Below are 20,044 nucleotides of genomic sequence, written 5' to 3'. Positions count from 1 at the left end.
CCACATGAAATCTGAAGTAAAAACCATTATTTTGATTATTTTAATGCTTTTGTGTTTGTTTTAACGAATACAGTAGATGGCTCATTTTATTTAATGTTTTATTGTATTTTATGTGTTTTATGTTGATTGTGCAGCGCTTTGATCTACATGTGTAATTGTAAATTGCTCTGTGAATGAATGAATTTAGTGAATGATTTGTGCTTTGTTTTCCTTTGATTTAGGAAAATATGTTTGTGCATATATAAAAAAATATCCTAAGTGATCTATTGCTTACTTTACAGATTCTTTTCTTCATCACTTGACACTTTCCACAATGGAGTGGAGAGCTTTAGTTATAATATGGATTTTTGTCTGTAAGTGTTTCAACATTCAACACTAGTATTTCTTTATTTGTTTATTAGAAAAAAGACACCTACATGCAAAATAATTTGGAGAGTGGATCTAAGACACTTGTGGAGAACATGTCAATAAATAGACAAATCTGAAGTGAGAAGTACTGAGAGTAGTGAGAGTACAGAGTAGTGAGGCTGAACAGTTCTGATGATATTCTTAACTTGTAGCGCCCTCTATCATTGGAAAATTGCCCTGTTCCATGTTAACTGAGATTATACACACTATATTGCCACCTTGTGGCTGATTCTTGTCAAATGAGGTATACCACTTCTGTAGGGGCAAAAAAATCCACATTGATCATAGTTTATTCATAGTTAAAATATCATATCATTTTTAGATTTCTTGTAGTTAGTGAAACATTTTAGTGGCATGAATTTTCCTATTGACAAATCAAAAATTATATACCATTATATATATTTTTGTGTGTGTGTGTATATAAGCTTCATCAGTACACTAACTTTTGCCTCTTCTCTAGCAATAGCCAAATCACAAAACACCAATGTTGCGGCGGACACATCTACAACAACAGAGCCTACCACAGTCACAACAGCTCCTGCTGAAACAACCCCCTCTAGTGCACCAGAGCTCAACACAGTCACAACAGCTCCTGCTGAAACAACCACCGCTAATGCACCAGAGCCCAACACAGTTACAACAGCTCCTGCTGAAATGACCACCACTACTGTAACACTAGAGCCCACCACACTCACAACAGCTCCTGCTGAAACAACCACCACTAGTGCACCAGAGCCCACCACAGTCACAACAGCTCCTGCTGAAATGACCACCACTACTGTAACACTAGAGCCCACCACACTCACAACAGCTCCTGCTGAAACAACCCCCTCTAGTGCACCAGAGCCCAACACAGTCACAACAGCTCCTGCTGAAACAACCACCGCTAATGCACCAGAGCCCACCACAGTCACAACAGCTCCTGCTGAAACAACCACCACTAGTGCACCAGAGCCCACCACAGTCACAACAGCTCCTGCTGAAATGACCACCACTACTGTAACACTAGAGCCCACCACAGTCACAACAGCTCCTGCTGAAACAACCACCACTAGTGCACCAGAGCCCAACACAGTCACAACAGCTCCTGCTGAAACAACCCTCACTAGTGCACCAGAGCCCACCACAGTCACAACAGCTCCTGCTGAAACAACCCCCACTAGTGCACCAGAGTCCACCACAGTCACAACAGCTCCTGCTGAAACAACCCCCACTAGTGCACCAGAACCCACCACAGTCACAACAGCTCCTGCTGAAACAACCCCCACTAGTGCACCAGAACCCACCACAGTCACAACAGCTCCTGCTGAAACAACCCCCACTAGTGCACCAGAGTCCACCACAGTCACAACAGCTCCTGCTGAAACAACCCCCACTAGTGCACCAGAACCCACCACAGTCACAACAGCTCCTGCTGAAACAACCCCCACTAGTGCACCAGAGTCCACCACAGTCACAACAGCTCCTGCTGAAACAACCCCCACTAGTGCACCAGAACCCACCACAGTCACAACAGCTCCTGCTGAAACAACCCCCACTAGTGCACCAGAGTCCACCACAGTCACAACAGCTCCTGCTGAAACAACCCTCACTAGTGCACCAGAACCCACCACAGTCACAACAGCTCCTGCTGAAACAACCCCCACTAGTGCACCAGAGTCCACCACAGTCACAACAGCTCCTGCTGAAACAACCCCCACTAGTGCACCAGAACCCACCACAGTCACAACAGCTCCTGCTGAAACAACCCCCGCTAGTGCACCAGAACCCACCACAGTCACAACAGCTCCTGCTGAAACAACCCCCACTAGTGCACCAGAACCCACCACAGTCACAACAGCTCCTGCTGAAACAACCCCCACTAGTGCACCAGAGCCCACCACAGTCACAACAGCTCCTGCTGAAACAACCCCCGCTAGTGCACCAGAGCCCACCACAGTCACAACATCTCCTGCTGAAACAACCCCCGCTAGTGCACCAGAACCCACCACAGTCACAACAGCTCCTGCTGAAACAACCACCACTAGTGCACCAGAACCCACCACAGTCACAACAGCTCCTGCTGAAACAACCCCCGCTAGTGCACCAGAACCCACCACAGTCACAACAGCTCCTGCTGAATCAACCACCGCTAGTGCACCAGAACCCACCACAGTCACAACAGCTCCTGCTGAAACAACCACCGCTAGTGCACCAGAACCCACCACAGTCACAACAGCTCCTGCTGAAACAACCACCGCTAGTGCACCAGAACCCACCACAGTCACAACAGCTCCTGCTGAATCAACCACCACTAGTGCACCAGAACCCACCACAGTCACAACAGCTCCTGCTGAAACAACCACCGCTAGTGCACCAGAACCCACCACAGTCACAACAGCTCCTGCTGAAACAACCCCCGCTAGTGCACCAGAGCCCACCACAGTCACAACAGCTCCTGCTGAAACGACCACCGCTAGTGCACCAGAACCCACAACAGTCACAACAGCTCCTGCTGAAACAACCACCGCTAGTGCACCAGAACCCACCACAGTCACAACAGCTCCTGCTGAAACAACCCCCACTAGTGCACCAGAACCCACCACAGTCACAACAGCTCCTGCTGAAACAACCACCGCTAGTGCACCAGAACCCACAACAGTCACAACAGCTCCTGCTGAAACAACCACCGCTAGTGCACCAGAACCCACCACAGTCACAACAGCTCCTGCTGAAACAACCCCCGCTAGTGCACCAGAACCCACCACAGTCACAACAGCTCCTGCTGAAACAACCACCGCTAGTGCACCAGAACTCACAACAGTCACAACAGCTCCTGCTGAAACAACCACCGCTAGTGCACCAGAACCCACCACAGTCACAACAGCTCCTGCTGAAACAACCCCCGCTAGTGCACCAGAACCCACAACAGTCACAACAGCTCCTGCTGAAACAACCACCGCTAGTGCACCAGAACCCACCACAGTCACAACAGCTCCTGCTGAAACAACCACCGCTAGTGCACCAGAACCCACAACAGTCACAACAGCTCCTGCTGAAACAACCACCGCTAGTGCACCAGAACCCACCACAGTCACAACAGCTCCTGCTGAAACAACCCCCACTAGTGCACCAGAACCCACCACAGTCACAACAGCTCCTGCTGAAACAACCACCGCTAGTGCACCAGAACCCACAACAGTCACAACAGCTCCTGCTGAAACAACCACCGCTAGTGCACCAGAGCCCACCACAGTCACAACAGCTCCTGCTGAAACAACCACCACTAGTGCACCAGAACCCACCACAGTCACAACAGCTCCTGCTGAAACAACCACCACTACTGCACCAGAGCCCACCACAGTCACAACAGCTCCTGCTGAAACAACCACCACTAGTGCACCAGAACCCACCACAGTCACAACAGCTCCTGCTGAAACAACCACCACTAGTGCACCAGAACCCACCACAGTCACAACAGCTCCTGCTGAAACAACCACCACTAGTGCACCAGAACCCACCACAGTCACAACAGCTCCTGCTGAAACAACCACCGCTAGTGCACCAGAACCCACCACAGTCACAACAGCTCCTGCTGAAACAACCACCGCTAGTGCACCAGAACCCACCACAGTCACAACAGCTCCTGCTGAAACAACCACCACTACTACAATTAAAAAGCCGTCTATAACAACTACTGCAAATATAATACCAGTGGAGAAAATAAAGATGCAGTTCAGCTCTTCAGAGACATTTGTAGAAGAACTCAATAATCCAAACTCACAAGTTTACAAAGACAGGGTGAAGCTTGTTAAGGACATAGTGAGTTAAGATCCTTATGACAGATTTCCTGTAATAACTTATTATTAATAATTTCATGGTTAATAAAAAGTAGCCATTACATCAGTAACAATGTTGTAATTGTCTGTCATTTGTTACAGCTTGAAGCCCTCTTCAAAAGATTTTGTTCCTTCTTAAGAGTTGATGTCCTAGGATTCAGGTAAGAGAGAGTCTACTGTCATATTGTTTACACTGTGTGTGTGTGTGTGTGTGTGTGTGTGTGTGTGTGTGTGAGAGAGAGAGAGAGAGAGAGAGAGAGAACACAAGACAGTCCAATATGTAGAAATTATGTAGTAGCCAGATGATCATATTAAAAATAAATTGTATCTCATTGTTTCTTAAATATCAGACGGGGCTCAACCATCACAGACACAGAATTGTTCTTCAACTCCACACAATCTGCACCATCATCTAATGAGATTGAAAACACAATGAATGACTCAAGTGTCAGTGCCCTGAATATTACCGCTGGATCTATCACAGTCGAAGCAGGTTCCACAATCACAACAACTGTGGCTGAAACATCTACAACAACAGAGACTTCCACAATCACAACAACTGCACCTGAAACATCTACAACAACAGAGACTTCCACAATCGCAACAACTGCACCTGAAACATCCACAACAACAGAGACTTCCACATACGCACCAACTGCACCTAAAACATCTGCAACAACAGAGACGTCCACAATCGCAACAACTGCACCTGAAACAACTACAACAACAGAGACGTCCACAATCACAACAAATGCACCTGAAACATCTACGACAACAGAGACTTCCACAATCACAACAACTGCACCTGAAACATCTGCAACAACAGAGACGTCCACAATCGCAACAACTGCACCTGAAACAACTACAACAACAGAGACGTCCACAATCACAACAAATGCACCTGAAACATCTACGACAACAGAGACTTCCACAATCGCAACAACTGCACCTGAAACATCTACAACAACAGAGACGTCCACAATCACAACAAATGCACCTGAAACATCTACGACAACAGAGACTTCCACAATCACAACAACTGCACCTGAAACATCTACAACAACAGAGACTTCCACAATCACAACAAATGCACCTGAAACATCTACAACAACAGAGACGTCCACAATCACAACAACTGCACCTGAAACATCTACAACAACAGAGACGTCCACAATCACAACAAATGCACCTGAAACATCTACGACAACAGAGACGTCCACAATCACAACAACTGCACCTGAAACATCTACAACAACAGAGACGTCCACAATCACAACAAATGCACCTGAAACATCTACAACAACAGAGACTTCCACAATCACAACAACTGCACCTGAAACATCTACAACAACAGAGACGTCCACAATCACAACAAATGCACCTGAAACATCTACGACAACAGAGACGTCCACAATCACAACAACTGCACCTGAAACATCTACAACAACAGAGACGTCCACAATCGCAACAACTGCACCTGAAACATCTACAACAACAGAGACGTCCACAATCACAACAACTGCACCTGAAACATCTACAACAACAGAGACGTCCACAATCACAACAAATGCACCTGAAACATCTACGACAACAGAGACTTCCACAATCACAACAACTGCACCTGAAACATCTACAACAACAGAGACTTCCACAATCGCAACAACTGCACCTGAAACATCCACAACAACAGAGACTTCCACAATCACAACAACTGCACCTGAAACATCTACAACAACAGAGACTTCCACAATCACAACAACAGCACCTGAAACATCTACAACAACAGAGACTTCCACAATCACAACATCTGCACCTGAAACATCTACAACAACAGAGACTTCCACAATCACAACAACAGCACCTGAAACATCTACAACAGAGACTTCCACAATCACAACAACTGCACCTGAAACATCTACAACAGAGACTTCCACAATCACAACAACAGCACCTGAAACATCTACAACAGAGACTTCCACAATCACAACAACTGCACCTGAAACATCTACAACAACAGAGACCTCTACAATCACAACAACTGCACCTGAAACATCTACAACAACAGAGACTTCCACAATCGCAACAACTGCACCTGAAACATCTACAACAACAGAGACTTCCACAATCGCAACAACTGCACCTGAAACATCCACAACAACAGAGACTTCCACAATCACAACAACTGCACCTGAAACATCTACAACAACAGAGACTTCCACAATCACAACAACTGCACCTGAAACATCTACAACAACAGAGACTTCCACAATCGCAACAACTGCACCTGAAACATCTACAACAACAGAGACTTCCACAATCACAACAACAGCACCTGAAACATCTACAACAACAGAGACTTCCACAATCGCAACAACTGCACCTGAAACATCCACAACAACAGAGACTTCCACAATCACAACAACAGCACCTGAAACATCTACAACAACAGAGACTTCCACAATCGCAACAACTGCACCTGAAACATCTACAACAACAGAGACTTCCACAATCACAACATCTGCACCTGAAACATCTACAACAGAGACTTCCACAATCACAACAACTGCACCTGAAACATCTACAACAGAGACTTCCACAATCACAACAACTGCACCTGAAACATCCACAACAACTGCACCTGAAACATCTACAACAACAGAGACTTCCACAATCGCAACAACTGCACCTGAAACATCCACAACAACTGCACCTGAAACATCTACAACAACAGAGACTTCTACAATCACAACAACTGCACCTGAAACATCTACAACAACAGAGACTTCCACAATCGCAACAACTGCACCTGAAACATCTACAACAACAGAGACGTCCACAATCACAACAAATGCACCTGAAACATCTACAACAACAGAGACTTCCACAATCACAACAACTGCACCTGAAACATCTACAACAACAGAGACTTCCACAATCGCAACAACTGCACCTGAAACATCTACAACAACAGAGACTTCCACAATCGCAACAACTGCACCTGAAACATCTACAACAACAGAGACTTCCACAATCACAACATCTGCACCTGAAACATCTACAACAGAGACTTCCACAATCACAACAACTGCACCTGAAACATCTACAACAGAGACTTCCACAATCACAACAACTGCACCTGAAACATCCACAACAACTGCACCTGAAACATCTACAACAACAGAGACTTCTACAATCACAACAACTGCACCTGAAACATCTACAACACAGACTTCCACAATCACAACAACTGCACCTGAAACATCTACAACAACTGCACCTGAAACATCTACAACAACAGAGACTTCTACAATCGCAACAACTGCACCTGAAACATCTACAACAACAGAGACTTCCACAATCACAACAACTGCACCTGAAACATCTACAACAACTGCACCTGAAACATCTACAACAACAGAGACTTCTACAATCGCAACAACTGCACCTGAAACATCTACAACAGAGACTTCCACAATCACAACAACTGCACCTGAAACATCTACAACAACAGAGACTTCCACAATCGCAACAACTGCACCTGAAACATCTACAACAACAGAGACTTCAACAATCACAACAACTGCACCTGAAACATCTACAACAACAGAGACTTCCACAATCACAACAACTGCACCTGAAACATCTACAACAACAGAGACTTCCACAATCGCAACAACTGCACCTGAAACATCTACAACAACAGAGACTTCAACAATCACAACAACTGCACCTGAACCATCTACAACAGAGACTTCCACAATCGCAACAACTGCACCTGAAACATCTACAACAACAGAGACTTCCACAATCGCAACAACTGCACCTGAAACATCTACAACAACAGAGACTTCCACAATCGCAACAACTGCACCTGAAACATCTACAACAACAGAGACTTCAACAATCACAACAACTGCACCTGAAACATCTACAACAACAGAGACTTCCACAATCACAACAACTGCACCTGAAACATCTACAACAACAGAGACTTCCACAATCACAACAACTGCACCTGAAACATCTACAACAACAGAGACTTCCACAATCACAACAACTGCACCTGAAACATCTACAACAACAGAGACTTCCACAATCGCAACAACTGCACCTGAAACATCTACAACAACAGAGACTTCCACAATCGCAACAACTGCACCTGAAACATCTACAACAACAGAGACTTCCACAATCACAACAACTGCACCTGAAACATCTACAACAACAGAGACTTCCACAATCACAACAACTGCACCTGAAACATCTACAACAACAGAGACTTCCACAATCGCAACAACTGCACCTGAAACATCTACAACAACAGAGACTTCCACAATCGCAACAACTGCACCTGAAACATCTACAACAACAGAGACTTCCACAATCACAACAACTGCACCTGAAACATCTACAACAACAGAGACTTCCACAATCACAACAACTGCACCTGAAACATCTACAACAGAGACTTCCACAATCGCAACAACTGCACCTGAAACATCTACAACAACAGAGACTTCCACAATCGCAACAACTGCACCTGAAACATCTACAACAACAGAGACTTCCACAATCGCAACAACTGCACCTGAAACATCTACAACAACAGAGACTTCCACAATCACAACAACTGCACCTGAAACATCTACAACAACAGAGACTTCCACAATCACAACAACTGCACCTGAAACATCTACAACAGAGACTTCCACAATCGCAACAACTGCACCTGAAACATCTACAACAACAGAGACTTCCACAATCACAACAACTGCACCTGAAACATCTACAACAACAGAGACTTCCACAATCGCAACAACTGCACCTGAAACATCTACAACAACAGAGACTTCCACAATCGCAACAACTGCACCTGAAACATCTACAACAACAGAGACTTCCACAATCACAACAACTGCACCTGAAACATCTACAACAACAGAGACTTCCACAATCACAACAACTGCACCTGAAACATCTACAACAGAGACTTCCACAATCGCAACAACTGCACCTGAAACATCTACAACAACAGAGACCTCTACAATCACAACAACTGCACCTGAAACATCTACAACAACAGAGACTTCCACAATCGCAACAACTGCACCTGAAACATCTACAACAACAGAGACTTCCACAATCGAAACAGAACCTGACTTATCACCTACAATATCAACAGGACTTTCAGCTTTTATAACAACTACAGCCAAAATAATAACTGAGAAGAAAATAAGGTTGCAGTTCAGGTCTTCAGACACATTTGTAGATGAACTCAGTAATACAAACTCTCAAGTTTACAAATACCTGGAGAAGCTTGTTAAGGACATAGTGAGTTAAAATCCTTATAACAGATTTTCAATAATTACATATTTCATGGTAAATAAAAAGTAGCCATTATATCAGTAACCATGTTGTAAACTTCTGTCATTTGTTACAGCTTGAAGCCCTTTTCAAAAGGCACTTTCGTTACTTCTCAAGAGTTGATGTCCTAGGATTCAGGTAACTAGGGTATATTGTTTACACTGTGTGTGTGTGTGTGTGTGTGTGTGTGTGCCATTTAGTAGCCAAATGTTAATATTAGAAAATGAATAGTAAATAATTATTTCTTCCAATCCATTTCAGCCGGGGGTCAGTTGTCACAGAGGCAGACTTAGTCTTCAACTCCACACAATCGACACCATCATCTGATGAAATTAAAAACACAATGAATGACACAAGTGTCAGTGCCCTAAACATTACTGCTGGATCTATCGTAGTTGATGACGGCTCATCAATCACAACAACTGTGGCTGAAACCACTAGTCCAGCAGAAACATCTACAACAACAGAGGCTTCCACAATTACAACTCCTGCTGAAACAACTACAACAACAGAGGCTTCCACAATTACAACTCCTGCTGAAACAACTACAACAACAGAGGCTTCCACAATTACAACTCCAGCTGAAACATCTACAACAACAGAGACTTCCACAATTACAACTCCAGCTGAAACATCTACAGAGGCTTCCACAGTTACAACTCCAGCTGAAACATCTACAACAACAGAGGCTTCCACAATTACAACTCCAGCTGAAACATCTACAACAACAGAGGCTTCCACAATTACAACTCCAGCTGAAACATCTACAACAACAGAGGCTTCCACAGTTACAACTCCAGCTGAAACATCTACAACAACAGAGGCTTCCACAGTTACAACTCCTGCTGAAACATCTACAACAACAGAGGCTTCCACAGTTACAACTCCTGCTGAAACATCTACAACAACAGAGGCTTCCACAGTTACAACTCCAGCTGAAACATCTACAACAACAGAGGCTTCCACAGTTACAACTCCTGCTGAAACATCTACAACAACAGAGGCTTCCACAGTTACAACTCCTGCTGAAACATCTACAACAACAGAGGCTTCCACAATTACAACTCCAGCTGAAACATCTACAACAACAGAGACTTCCACAGTTACAACTCCTGCTGAAACATCTACAACAACAGAGGCTTCCACAATTACAACTCCTGCTGAAACATCTACAACAACAGAGACTTCCACAGTTACAACTCCTGCTGAAACAACTACAACAACAGAGACTTCCACAATTACAACTCCTGCTGAAACATCTACAACAACAGAGGCTTCCACAATTACAACTCCTGCTGAAACATCTACAACAACAGAGACTTCCACAGTTACAACTCCTGCTGAAACAACTACAACAACAGAGACTTCCACAATTACAACTCCAGCTGAAACATCTACAACAACAGAGACTTCCACAGTTACAACTCCTGCTGAAACAACTACAACAACAGAGGCTTCCACAATTACATCTCCAGCTGAAACATCTACAACAACAGAGACTTCCACAGTTACAACTCCAGCTGAAACAACTACAACAACAGAGGCTTCCACAATTACATCTCCAGCTGAAACATCTACAACAACAGAGGCTTCCACAGTTACAACTCCAGCTGAAACATCTACAACAACAGAGACTTCCACAGTTACAACTCCAGCTGAAACAACTACAACAACAGAGACTTCCACAATTACAACTCCAGCTGAAACATCTACAACAACAGAGACTTCCACAGTTACAACTCCTGCTGAAACAACTACAACAACAGAGGCTTCCACAATTACAACTCCAGCTGAAACATCTACAACAACAGAGGCTTCCACAATTACATCTCCAGCTGAAACAACTACAACAACAGAGGCTTCCACAATTACATCTCCAGCTGAAACATCTACAACAACAGAGGCTTCCACAGTTACAACTCCAGCTGAAACATCTACAACAACAGAGACTTCCACAGTTACAACTCCTGCTGAAACAACTACAACAACAGAGGCTTCCACAATTACAACTCCAGCTGAAACATCTACAACAACAGAGACTTCCACAGTTACAACTCCAGCTGAAACAACTACAACAACAGAGACTTCCACAATTACAACTCCAGCTGAAACAACTACAACAACAGAGACTTCCACAATTACAACTCCTGCTGAAACATCTACAACAACAGAGGCTTCCACAGTTACAACTCCTGCTGAAACAACTACAACAACAGAGGCTTCCACAATTACAACTCCAGCTGAAACAACTACAACAACAGAGACTTCCACAGTTACAACTCCTGCTGAAACATCTACAACAACAGAGGCTTCCACAGTTACAACTCCTGCTGAAACATCTACAACAACAGAGGCTTCCACAATTACAACTCCAGCTGAAACAACTACAACAACAGAGGCTTCCACAATTACAACTCCTGCTGAAACATCTACAACAACAGAGGCTTCCACAATTACAACTCCTGCTGAAACGACTACAACAACAGAGACTTCCACAATTACAACTCCTGCTGAAACAACTACAACAACAGAGGCTTCCACAATTACAACTCCAGCTGAAACAACTACAACAACAGAGGCTTCCACAATTGTGACATCTACAACAACAGAGGCTTCCACAATTACAACTCCAGCTGAAACAACTACAACAACAGAGGCTTCCACAATTACAACTCCAGCTGAAACAACTACAACAACAGAGGCTTCCACAATTACAACTCCAGCTGAAACAACTACAACAGAGACATCCACAATTACAACTCCAGCTGAAACAACTACAACAGAGACATCCACAATTACAACTCCAGCTGAAACAACTACAACAGAGACTTCCACAATTACAACTCCAGCTGAAACTACAACAACAGAGACATCCACAATTACAACTCCAGCTGAAACTACAACAGAGACATCCACAATTACAACTCCAGCTGAAACAACTACAACAGAGACATCCACAATTACAACTCCAGCTGAAACAACTACAACAGAGGCTTCCACAATTACAACTCCTGCTGAAACGACTACAACAACAGAGACTTCCACAATTACAACTCCAGCTGAAACAACTACAACAACAGAGGCTTCCACAATTACAACTCCAGCTGAAACAACTACAACAGAGACTTCCACAGTCACAACTCCAGCTGAAACAACTACAACAGAGACTTCCACAGTCACAACTCCAGCTGAAACAACTACAACAGAGACTTCCACAGTCACAACTCCAGCTGAAACAACTACAACAGAGACTTCCACAGTTACAACTCCAGCTGAAACAACTACAACAGAGACTTCCACAGTTACAACTCCAGCTGAAACATCTACAACAGAGACTTCCACAATTACAACTCCAGCTGAAACAACTACAACAGAGACTTCCACAATTACAACTCCAGCTGAAACTACAACAACAGAGACATCCACAATTACAACTCCAGCTGAAACAACTACAACAGAGACATCCACAATTACAACTCCAGCTGAAACAACTACAACAGAGACTTCCACAATTACAACTCCAGCTGAAACTACAACAACAAAGACATCCACAATTACAACTCCAGCTGAAACTACAACAGAGACATCCACAATTACAACTCCAGCTGAAACAACTACAACAGAGACATCCACAATTACAACTCCAGCTGAAACAACTACAACAGAGACATCCACAATTACAACTCCAGCTGAAACAACTACAACAACAGAGACTTCCACAATTACAACTCCAGCTGAAACTACAACAGAGACATCCACAATTACAACTCCAGCTGAAACTACAACAGAGACATCCACAATTACAACTCCAGCTGAAACTACAACAGAGACTTCCACAATTACAACTCCAGCTGAAACTACAACAACAGAGACATCCACAATTACAACTCCAGCTGAAACAACTACAACAGAGACATCCACAATTACAACTCCAGCTGAAACAACTACAACAGAGACATCCACAATTACAACTCCAGCTGAAACAACTACAACAACAGAGACTTCCACAATTACAACTCCAGCTGAAACTACAACAGAGACTTCCACAATTACAACTCCAGCTGAAACTACAACAACAGAGACATCCACAATTACAACTCCAGCTGAAACAACTACAACAGAGACTTCCACAATTACAACTCCAGCTGAAACAACTACAACAGAGACATCCACAATTACAACTCCAGCTGAAACAACTACAACAGAGACTTCCACAGTTACAACTCCAGCTGAAACTACAACAACAGAGACATCCACAATTACAACTCCAGCTGAAACAACTACAACAGAGACTTCCACAGTTACAACTCCAGCTGAAACTACAACAACAGAGACATCCACAATTACAACTCCAGCTGAAACTACAACAACTGAGACATCCACAATTACAACTCCTGCTGAAACTACAACAACAGAGACTTCCACAAATACAACTCCTGCTGAAACAACTACAACAGAGACATCCACAATTACAACTCTAGCTGAAACTACAACAACAGAGACCTCCACAATTACAACTCCTGCTGAAACTACAACAACAGAGACATCCACAATTACAACTCCAGCTGAAACTACAACAGAGACATCCACAATTACAACTCCAGCTGAAACAACTACAACAGAGACATCCACAATTACAACTCCAGCTGAAACTACAACAGAGACATCCACAATTACAACTCTAGCTGAAACTACAACAACAGAGACATCCACAATTACAACTCCAGCTGAAACTACAACAACAGAGACATCCACAATTACAACTCCTGCTGAAACTACAACAACAGAGACATCCACAATTACAACTCCAGCTGAAACTACAACAGAGACATCCACAATTACAACTCCAGCTGAAACAACTACAACAGAGACATCCACAATTACAACTCCAGCTGAAACAACTACAACAGAGACATCCACAATTACAACTCCAGCTGAAACTACAACAGAGACATCCACAATTACAACTCCAGCTGAAACTACAACAACAGAGACATCCACAATTACAACTCCAGCTGAAACTACAACAACAGAGACATCCACAATCACAACTCCAGCTGAAACTACAACAACAGAGACCTCCACAATTACAACTCCAGCTGAAACTACAACAACAGAGACATCCACAATTACAACTCCAGCTGAAACAACTACAACAGAGACATCCACATTTACAACTCCAGCTGAAACTACAACAACAGAGACATCCACAATTACAACTCTAGCTGAAACTCCAACAACAGAGACATCCACAATTACAACTCCAGCTGAAACAACTACAACAGCGACATCCACAATTACAACTCCAGCTGAAACTACAACAACAGAGACATCCACAATTACAACTCCAGCTGAAACAACTACAACAGAGACATCCACAATTACAACTCCAGCTGAAACAACTACAACAGAGACATCCACAATTACAACTCCAGTTGAAACAACTACAACAGAGACATCCACAATTACAACTCCAGCTGAAACAACTACAACAGAGACATCCACAATTACAACTCCAGCTGAAACAACTACAACAGAGACATCCACAATTACAACTCCAGTTGAAACAACTACAACAGAGACATCCACAATTACAACTCCTGCTGAAACAACTACAACAGAGACATCCACAATTACAACTCCTGCTGAAACAACTACAACAGAGACATCCACAATTACAACTCTAGCTGAAACAACTACAACAGAGACATCCACAATTACAACTCCTGCTGAAACAACTACAACAGAGACATCCACAATTACAACTCCTGCTGAAACAACTACAACAGAGACATCCACAATTACAACTCCAGTTGAAACAACTACAACAGAGACATCCACAATTACAACTCCTGCTGAAACAACTACAACAGAGACATCCACAATTACAACTCCTGCTGAAACAACTACAACAGAGACATCCACAATTACAACTCCAGTTGAAACAACTACAACAACAGAGACTTCCACAATTACAACTCTAGCAGAAACTACAACAACAGAGACATCCACAATTACAACTCCAGCTGAAACTACAACAACAGAGACATCCACAATTACAACTCCTGCTGAAACTACAACAACAGAGACCTCCACAATTACAACTCCAGCTGAAACAACTACAACAACAGAGACTTCCACAATTACAACTCTAGCTGAAACTACAACAACAGAGACCTCCACAATTACAACTCCAGCTGAAACAACTACAACAACAGAGACTTCCACAATTACAACTCCAGCTGAAACTACAACAGAGACTTCCACAATTACAACTCTAGCTGAAACTACAACAACAGAGACATCCACAATTACAACTCCAGCTGAAACTACAACAACAGAGACCTCCACAATTACAACTCCAGCTGAAACAACTACAACAGAGACACCCACAATTACAACTCCTGCTGAAACAACTACAACAGAGACATCCACAATTACAACTCCTGCTGAAACAACTACAACAGAGACATCCACAATTACAACTCCAGCTGAAACTACAACAACAGAGACATCCACAATTACAACTCCAGCTGAAACTACAACAACAGAGACATCCACAATTACAACTCCAGCTGAAACTACAACAACAGAGACATCCACAATTACAACTCCAGCTGAAACTACAACAACAGAGACATCCACAATTACAACTCCAGCTGAAACAACTACAACAGAGACATCCACAATTACAACTCCAGCTGAAACAACTACAACAGAGACACCCACAATTAAAACTCCAGCTGAAACTACAACAACAGAGACATCCACAATTACAACTCTAGCTGAAACTACAACAACAGAGACATCCACAATTACAACTCCAGCTGAAACAACAACAACAGAGACATCCACAATTACAACTCCTGCTGAAACAACTACAACAGAGACATCCACAATTACAACTCCAGCTGAAACTACAACAACAGAGACATCCACAATTACAACTCCAGCTGAAACTACAACAACAGAGACATCCACAATTACAACTCCAGCTGAAACTACAACAGAGACATCCACAATTACAACTCCAGCTGAAACTACAACAACAGAGACATCCACAATTACAACTCTAGCTGAAACTACAACAACAGAGACATCCACAATTACAACTCCAGCTGAAACTACAACAACAGAGACATCCACAATTACAACTCCTGCTGAAACAACTACAACAATAGAGACTTCCACAATTACAACAACAGCTTCCACAATGAAGCCTGTAAATGAAGTGAAAATTCGGATAGTGTTTCACTCCAGAGATTCCTTTATAGCTGACTACAGAAATTCACAATCGTACGCTTTCCAACAAAGGGCTCGATTTGTTGAGGCTTTAGTGAGTTCAAATCCACATACTCTATTCACCATACAGTTCATTAATGAGAAAACTGCAATTGCATTTAATATTAAAAAGTTTCTTAAAAGTTATAATATTTTGTTTAAAATGTCTCTATTTTGTTTCAGCTTAAAGCAATTTTCCAGAGGGCTTTTTCTTCCTTCATAAGAATCACTGTAATAATGTTCAGGTAAATAATCTACATTTTCGTGCAGATTATGTTTTTAATACAGTGCCATTGTTAATGTTTGAAACTGTGAGAGACAAAAGTAAAATGTAAAGATAAAATGTGATTAATCCATTTATTGGTCAGGTGGGAATATTAAGATGTAATTCCATTATGACAATATTTCTAAAAACATTTTTTCCAGCCAAGGGTCAGTCATTACCACAACAGATGGCATTTTCAACAGTTCAGAGGTCATCCCAACAGAAACCGAAATTGCACAAGCATTATTAAATGACACAGAAAACAGTGGCCTGAACATGACTTCTTTAAAAGTTAATGATACAGGTATGTTTGACAAAACCTAAAAGCAATATGAATGTCTAAGCAAATCTTGTATTGCACATGTGTGAGACACTGTATTGACTGGTAAAATGTTTAGATGAGACATGGTTTTTAGATTAGCTTTGGTCATTTTTAATGTTTTAAAACAAAATCTCAGCAAACTTGTTTTAATTTGTCACTGCTTTTGAGTGCCATCTAAACTGACAAGCATTTTCTTATGAATCAACAACAGTTCTTGTACTTACAACAACTCCTGAACCAACTACAACATCAGAGACTTCCGCAATTACAACTCCAGCTGAAACATCTACAACAACAGAGGCTTCCACAATTACAACTCCAGCTGAAACAACTACAACAACAGAGGCTTCCACAATTACAACTCCAGCTGAAACATCTACAACAACAGAGACTTCCACACTTACAACTCCTGCTGAAACATCTACAACAACAGAGGCTTCCACAATTACAACTCCAGCTGAAACAACTACAACAACAGAGGCTTCCACAATTACAACTCCAGCTGAAACAACTACAACAACAGAGGCTTCCACAATTACAACTCCAGCTGAAACAACTACAACAACAGAGGCTTCCACAATTACAACTCCAGCTGAAACAACTACAACAACAGAGACTTCCACAATCGCAACAACTGCACCAGAAACATCTACAACAACAGAGACTTCCACAATCACAACAACTGCACCAGAAACATCTACAACAACAGAGACTTCCACAATCGCAACAACTGCACCTGAAACATTTACAACAACAGAGACTTCCACAATCACAACAACTGCACCTGAAACATCTACAACAGAGACTTCCACAATCACAACAACTGCACCTGAAACATCTACAACAGAGACTTCCACAATCACAACAACTGCACCAGAAACATCTACAACAACAGAGACTTCCACAATCACAACAACTGCACCTGAAACATTTACAACAGAGACTTCCACAATCACAACAACTGCACCTGAAACATCTACAACAGAGACTTCCACAATCACAACAACTGCACCTGAAACATCTACAACAGAGACTTCCACAATCACAACAACTGCACCTGAAACATCTACAACAACAGAGACTTCCACAATCGCAACAACTGCACCTGAAACATCTACAACAACAGAGACTTCCACAATCGCAACAACTGCACCTGAAACATCCACAACAACAGAGACTTCCACAATCACAACAACTGCACCTGAAACATCTACAACAACAGAGACTTCCACAATCACAACAACTGCACCTGAAACATCTACAACAACAGAGACTTCCACAATCACAACAACTGCACCTGAAACATCTACAACAGAGACTTCCACAATCACAACAACTGCACCAGAAACATCTACAACAGAGACTTCCACAATCACAACAACTGCACCTGAAACATCTACAACAACAGAGACTTCCACAATCGCAACAACTGCACCTGAAACATCTACAACAGAGACTTCCACAATCACAACAACTGCACCTGAAACATCTACAACAGAGACTTCCACAATCACAACAACTGCACCAGAAACATCTACAACAGAGACTTCCACAATCACAACAACTGCACCTGAAACATCTACAACAACAGAGACTTCCACAATCGCAACAACTGCACCAGAAACATCTACAATAGAGACTTCCACAATCACAACAACTGCACCAGAAACATCTACAACAACAGAGACTTCCACAATCGCAACAACTGCACCTGAAACATCTACAACAGAGACTTCCACAATCACAACAATTGCACCTGAAACATCTACAACAACAGAGACTTCCACAATCGCAACAACTGCACCTGAAACAACTACAACAACAGAGACTTCCACAATCACAACAACTGCACCAGAAACATCTACAACAACAGAGACTTCCACAATCACAACAACTGCACCTGAAACAACTACAACAACAGAGACTTCCACAATCGCAACAACTGCACCTGAAACAACTACAACAACAGAGACGTCCACAATCACAACAACTGCACCTGAAATATCTACAACAACAGAGACGTCCACAATCACAACAACTGCACCTGAAACATCTACAACAACAGAGACGTCCACAATCACAACAACTGCACCTGAAACATCTACAACAACAGAGACGTCCACAATCACAACAACTGCACCAGAAACATCTACAACAGAGACTTCCACAATCACAACAACTGCACCAGAAACATCTACAACAGACACTTCCACAATCACAACAACTGCACCTGAAACATCTACAACAACAGAGACTTCCACAATCACAACAACTGCACCTGAAACAACTACAACAACAGAGACTTCCACAATCGCAACAACTGCACCTGAAACATCTACAACAACAGAGACGTCCACAATCGCAACAACTGTACCTGAAACAACTACAACAACAGAGACGTCCACAATCACAACAACTGCACCTGAAACATCTACAACAACAGAGACGTCCACAATCGCAACAACTGTACCTGAAACAACTACAACAACAGAGACGTCCACAATCGCAACAACTGCACCTGAAACATCTACAACAACAGAGACGTCCACAATCGCAACAACTGTACCTGAAACAACTACAACAACA

At 42.8% G+C, this 20,044-nt stretch overlaps 1 protein-coding gene across 1 annotated transcript in view; it reads left to right on the top strand.

Moving 5' to 3' along the window:
* The first annotated feature begins 1,062 nt into the window (after positions 1-1,062).
* Positions 1,063-20,044, top strand: part of LOC141309777 (uncharacterized) — a 35,846-nt gene continuing 16,864 nt past the window's right edge. Inside the window, exons 1-6 of the mRNA XM_073832556.1 lie at positions 1,063-1,590; positions 4,329-4,387; positions 4,577-4,719; positions 11,807-11,910; positions 12,766-12,816; positions 19,454-19,513. Coding sequence (XP_073688657.1) covers positions 1,063-1,590; positions 4,329-4,387; positions 4,577-4,719; positions 11,807-11,910; positions 12,766-12,816; positions 19,454-19,513 — 945 coding nt within the window. The remainder of the gene's footprint in view (positions 1,591-4,328; positions 4,388-4,576; positions 4,720-11,806; positions 11,911-12,765; positions 12,817-19,453; positions 19,514-20,044) is intronic.

The sequence above is a fragment of the Garra rufa genome, unplaced genomic scaffold (assembly GCF_049309525.1).
Source record: "Garra rufa unplaced genomic scaffold, GarRuf1.0 hap1_unplaced_003, whole genome shotgun sequence".
NCBI classification, from domain to species: domain Eukaryota; kingdom Metazoa; phylum Chordata; class Actinopteri; order Cypriniformes; family Cyprinidae; genus Garra; species Garra rufa.
This window is presented reverse-complemented; position numbering and strand designations above follow the sequence as displayed.